Raw genomic sequence first — 6207 nt, 5'->3', positions numbered from 1 at the left:
ACAGAATATATAAATAAATTTATTATTATTATTATTATTATTATTATTATTATTATTATTATTATTATTATTATTATTATTATTATAGCAAGGAAGGTAACCTCCCTAGGAAGAGAGTTCCAGAGCCTGGAAACATCCAGCAAGAAGACCCTCTCCCATATTCCCTCCAGATATAACAGACAAGTTTATGGGACAGAGCGATTAGAAGGGCTTCCTCAGAACATCTCAAGACATGGATAGGCTCGTATAGAGAGCTGTGATCATTCAGATAACCTATACTTGAGATGTATAGGGTTTTGTAGGTTATAATCCTCACTTTTTATCTATTTTTGGTCAGCAGAAAAAGGTACTTATCAGTAGGCCATTGTTATCTGCTGGGGTTTGGTTCTTGGACCCTCCCCATCCCAGGGATACTAAAATCCGTGGATGCTCATCCCATTATATACAGAGGCATTGTATATAGCCCTTATATAAAATGGCAAAATCAAGATTTGCTTTTTGGATTTTTGTTTTTTAATATTTTCATGCTGTGGATGATTGAACCCATGGCTATGGAGGGTTGATTGTACTGCCCTGCCTCTCTTTTGGGGCAGCTGTGTTTGGCCATAACAAAGGTTTCCCTTCAGAACATTTCAGCCTCTTACACATTCTTTGAGCAACACCAGTCTCAACTGCTTTTAAAAAAATCTGGTTCCAAAGGACAACATATTCACACACCACTTTGCTCTTTCCTCCCTAAACTGTTACAAAAGAGCATTCATACTTTCCATCTGGTTATTTTACTTGTAGGCAAATGAGTAACCTATTAAGTGCATGGGAGCCCTGTGACATCAGACCAGCTACTGCATACAAATACAGTCATTCTGTGCTCTAATAGAGAGAGACAAGTTGAATTTTTCTTCTATATACAGTTACTATCAGAAAGAGAATAAACATTGCAGTCTGCTCCAAAATCCACATACCCTCCAACTGTTCCAATTTGGCAGGGACAGTCCCAGGTAATCCTCTGTCATCCCACTTTTTCAGTTGTCTTTAAAATGCTTGTTTCTTTTTCTTCCTTCTACTTTCTTCTTTCATCCTCAGCTTACTTCACCTGCTGCAAACAGAATTCAAAGTGCAAAAGTAGCATTTTCTCAATTAGTAGAAGGAAGAGGAAAGGGGGACGCAGACTCTTGCCCTTCCCTGTAGGCTCAGCCAAAAACACACTACTGCAGTCTCTCCTAGCTTGAGTGTTCTCCTTTAGTAAGAATTTTTGCAGTCTTCACCACCCTCAGATGTTGTTTGGCCATGGCCAGGTGGATGTATCCTGGTTTCCAATTGTGAAATGCATCATGCTGCCCTGGGGGCAGAGCTGGGCTGTGCATCATGTGGACGCTATGCCCTGACTCCTGTCCCAACCCGGTCTTTATGGCTGTATGTACAGCCCCACTGTCATTCTAGGTTGCATCAATAGTTTAGTGTCTACTCTAGACTGAAGAAGTAATAGTACCACACTATTCTGCTTTGGTCAGACCTCATCTGAAAAATTGTGTCCAGTTCAGGACACCACAATTCAAGAAGAATATTGACAAGCTAGAGTGTGTCTAGAGGAAGGTGACCAAAATGGTAAAAGGTCTGGTAACCATGCCCTATGAGGAGCAGCTTAGGGAGTTGGGTATGTTTAGCAGGGAGAAAAGAGGGTTAAGAGATGACACAATAGCTATGTTTGACTATTTGAAAGCATGCCATATTAAAGACAGAGCAAGTTTATTTTCTGTAGGCTCTGGAGACTAGGACACAGAGCAATGAATTCAACATTAGGGAAAAGAGATTCTACCTAAACATTAGGAAGAACTAAGTGATGGTAACAGTGGTTTGACAGTGGAAATGTAACAAATGTCACTCCCATGCAATCTCAAAGGTTAAGGTGCATAAAATTCAAGGCCAGATTAGTTAATCTGGTAGTCAGAAAATCTTTGCTTCACAATGAAAGTACAACACATAAGTAAATAAGTAACAAATTAATGCTCTTAGATAACACCAAAACCAATACCTGAGTTGACCACTACATTCTACCTAGTTCATTTTGAATTACAAGATGTGTGAACCATGAATAAACTTGGTCTATTTGTTACTTGCTAGCCTCCACGGGGTTGAGCCATGAGTCGAGACCGACTAGAGAGTGGTTAACAACAACGTAAAAGCCTCTCCTTAATAGATACTTAACATTACCAAGGTTGCTTTTCTTAACCCATTGGATTTACTTTTGGCGCTGTGTGTGACTGAATATACTTATGCTGGTTTTAAGCCAGAGTGGAAAGAGGTTTTTTTTTAGATGAAAAAATGCTGGAACAAATGTATCTTTTGCTTTTTACAGGTAAAGAAGATAGCAGCAGAATATTATGATACCCTTCCTCAGCACCAATCTTGGGTTCGAGTTCTTTGGGACTTCATTTTCGATGACACCATTGGTCCTTATTCCAGAGTTAAGAGAATATGCAAGTTAGCATCAGAATCTCGATAGACATTAGCTCCATCCTTCCTTCTTATAAGCTTAATGGACCTTTGACCTTCTGTATACCTCCCTTATCTAAGCACACCAAAATATATGCTATGATCCAAGGGAAATGGAAGAGCTGATGTAATATTTCTTCTCCCAAAGGATTTGCTATAATCCAAATGTCAAGAAATATGATGAAGCCAGCCAAAAGTATTTTTTAAATGTGTGCCACAGTCAGCCCTCTGTATCCATAGATTCTTTATCCACAGATTCAAGCATCCACAGCTAGAAAATATTCCAAAAAACATATAAATTCCAAGAAAAAAACCTTGATTTTGCCATTTTATATAAGGGACACCATTTTACTATTCATTGTATTTAATGGGACTTGAGCATCCACAGATTTCATTATCTCCGGGGGTCCTGAAACCAAATCCTGGTGGATATCGAGATCCCACTGGAAATTAAGCTTTATTCTGCTATGCAGTGGGTACAGAACCTGCAGTCCTATATTTTTATATATACTATAGGTTCCATCACCTATGGCCATTGCCTTTGCTGGCTGTGGCTGGTGGGACTTTGCATCCAACAACATCTGGAGACCACAACTTCTATGTAGAAATATGTCTCAAAAGTTGTGTTGAGTCAGGATAGAGTGGGTCTTATCTTAAAGAGGTCTGGAAAGTAGGTAAGAGAAAGTAACTGAGATGATTTAGTGCAGAGGTGGGGAACCTTTGACCCTGGGATGAAATCTGGCTTTTCTGCAGTCCCAAGACAGCTTTTTGGGGTGCCCCAGCTGGTCATATGTTCTTTTCCATGACACAGTCATTTGGTGGTTTTCCAGTTTATTGTAAAAGACTGAAATGCCTCTCCTAAGGATTAGTTACTGTTGTAAAAACTTTGAGCTAAAATGTGTTGGCATTTTTTATTTTACCCAGTTCCCTTTGGATCTACCCATCATTGGACCGTGGCTCCCAAAAGCTTCTGTGAAATTGAATGCACCTTTTGGACTGAAGGAGGTCCCCTACCCTTGATTGAGGGGTCTCTTCTCCTGTAGTGTGTCTTCTCAGGACTATTGTATAAGGACTGGGGTTTTGTTTTTGTAGAAAAGATTACCAAGAGGAAATGTGATGTGAATTTTATAACATTATGAATGACATGAAGAGTTAATTTAAGATACAGTATTTCTCTCACATTAAATAAAAATTGATGATTCAATAATGTGCCAGCAGTAAGTTCAACACTCACAGAAAGGGATAGTATGCATAGCATAGGTCTAAATCTTATTGTTAGTCCCGACTAGTGTCGAGTTATTTAATATACGTATGTTGACTTACCATTCAATAGTAGGCATACTCTGCTGGAATTAAACTACAGAATAATAGCCAATGGATGTAATTTGTGGATTTCCTTGTTGTGTGATGATGTGATGGGCAAAAAAGACATTCACAGAAGAGATTTAGCCATGCATATTGGTTGCACTGGTTAAATAGGACCTCCAGGATCATAGGCGCTTTTGTAGCCAGTGCAAATGCATGTCTGAATAGGCAACATCATTCCAGTGTTTGAGTCCTACTCGACTGGATGGATATATCCTGATGCAATTACAGCAACATCTCTCTGTCTACCACTACAGCAGTGTAATGTGGCTTAAAAAGAAAAACAACTAAGAATCTTGGGGCACTTCAAACACTAATTTACAGTTCTAATTACTCCTAATTTACACAGGTCTTATGGGTTCTAACCCACTTCAGCTCATGTGTCTGATACAGAACAGTTCATGGAAGCTTATGTCAAATGTAACTCAAGTCTTCAAGGTGCTGCATAATTCTTAGCCGTTGTTTTTTTGTTGTTGCAATAGACTAGCACAGCTACCACCCTGTTGACTTACAGAGCAACCCTGTACATGCCCTACTTAGAAGGAAGCCTCATTGAAATTAAGGTAGGAATGGATGAAACAGAAGCCTAAAAACTGGGGCCAAGCTCCTATATTGCATTCTTAGATATGCAAACTTAGCTATGAATAAATAACCCAAGATATCAACCCACCAAATCCACCAGAGAGCTGTTCCAAGCATGGAAGTCTGTGGTATGGTTGAGTGAGGCATTTCAGGATGACACAGTCAGTCTTCTACTTCTGAACTAAAAGCAACAAATAATTTTAAACAGAGGCTGGATGGCCATCTGTCAGGGATGCTTTGATTTTGAGTTCCTGCATGGCAGGAGGTTGGACTGGATAGCCCTTGCGGTCTCTTCTTACTCTATGATTCTGTGAAAGGGAACGGTTGTTACACCATGGCTTGGGGGCACTCACTATGCCATCCTGAAGTGTCCAACTTGACTGCACAGCAGAATTTCATTGCTTGGAGCAGTCATAAATGTATTGCACTGCTGAAGATGGAGCAGTTAGAGTCCTTACTCTAGGTTACAAATCCATAACTGCAATGTTGGATTCCAGCCATCACAAGTAAGTGGTGAATACATGTAGAAGACTGCAGCTTAAGTCCTTGGGATCTCTAACTTAAAAGTAACAGCTGATGACATGAAAGACCTCTGCTTCCATCCTTAAAGAAGGTTTACCAACCAGAGCTTGTTGTTGTGTGCTTCAAGTTGTTTTAGAGTTATGGTGACCCTATAGCGACCCTTTCATGGAGTTTTCTTGGCAAGATTTGTTCAGAGGTTTGCCATTGCCTTCCCTGAGGCTGAGAGTATGTGACTTGCCCAAGGTCACCCAGTGGGTTTCATGGCTGAGCTGGGAATTGTACCCTGGTCCAGTGCTCAAAACCACACTGCCACGCTGGCTCTCACTTTTTTGAGCTACATAAACAAATAGGTTGACCTGCTATTAGGTCCATATTTTACATATTTTACTTCTGCTTTTCCTTTTTTCTTGTGCTGGTTGCTCCAAAGCCTGTGTACAAGATATATAAATAACTCTAGATATTTCCATTTTATATACCTGCTTGACTACTATTTTGGTTTTTTTCTTCTTATTTGGTGGCTTCAAGAAATTCATGATCTGAAGCAGGCACAGTAATGTCAAATTAGTAAAGAGCACCAGTATTGTCACTGAATATGTGAAATTTTGGGTTCTTGTTGAGGGGAAAAATTCTGAGGAATTCTAGGAGATGAAAGAATTTAGGAAGCACTGGCCAACATTTCTCCTGAAGACATTTTATACACCTTACCTGGAAGCCAAAGCCAAGGGTAACACTGGTAGCAAACCTAGCTTCTCAAGAGCACATTCTCTCATCAAAACTGGATGTGAGCATGTGGAGGCCAAGATGGCTGATGAAATTCTGCATGCAATGGGCGAAGTAGGTATGATTTTGGAATAGTTTTGCCACAAAGAATTTGCCCTGATGTGAAATTTTGAGAGTTCTGCCCAAGAGTTTAAAAAACATAACATTTCTCCATTGTAGTAGACCAAACAAGATTATTGTTACAATTTCTTTTGTTTAGTTAGTCTCAAAGGTGCTACAAAATCCTTATGCACACTAAAATTTCTCCTGTGGGTTCTACATGTTCCTAGTCATTTGTTCAAGGAGCCAATTTACATTTTGGTCCTAACTGAATGGAATACAGTTTACAACAATCACTACTGAAAGGCGGGTTATAGACCGCCCATTTCCCTGGTGTATCGGGGCCTCAGTGTGCAGAGCGGCAGCTGCTGAGGCCCCAATCCGCCGCTTTTCAGGCTGCGGGGAAGCAGCAAAACGCTGCTTCCC

The 6207-nt window shown here is 40.1% G+C and overlaps 1 protein-coding gene across 4 annotated transcripts in view; it reads left to right on the top strand.

The window, feature by feature from the left end:
- DEGS2 (delta 4-desaturase, sphingolipid 2) overlaps nt 1–6207 on the top strand; it is a 70630-nt gene that overhangs the window by 29589 nt on the left and 34834 nt on the right. The window contains exons 3-4 of one of the 4 annotated variants that reach the window (XR_006101958.1): nt 790–998; nt 2357–2488. The exons of 1 other annotated variant lie outside the window; for it this stretch is intronic. Coding sequence is in view for 2 of the 3 variants with exons in the window: in XM_042449629.1 (XP_042305563.1) it covers nt 2357–2481; nt 3418–3469 (177 nt within the window). In the remaining variant the exon portion in view is untranslated. Of the gene's footprint in view, nt 1–789; nt 999–2356; nt 2489–3417; nt 3869–6207 lie in introns of those variants that run through there. 2 more of the 4 variants (XM_042449629.1, XM_042449641.1) reach the window with 2 other exon arrangements.

Source organism: Sceloporus undulatus, chromosome 1, assembly GCF_019175285.1.
Source record: "Sceloporus undulatus isolate JIND9_A2432 ecotype Alabama chromosome 1, SceUnd_v1.1, whole genome shotgun sequence".
Taxonomy (NCBI): domain Eukaryota; kingdom Metazoa; phylum Chordata; class Lepidosauria; order Squamata; family Phrynosomatidae; genus Sceloporus; species Sceloporus undulatus.
This window is presented reverse-complemented; position numbering and strand designations above follow the sequence as displayed.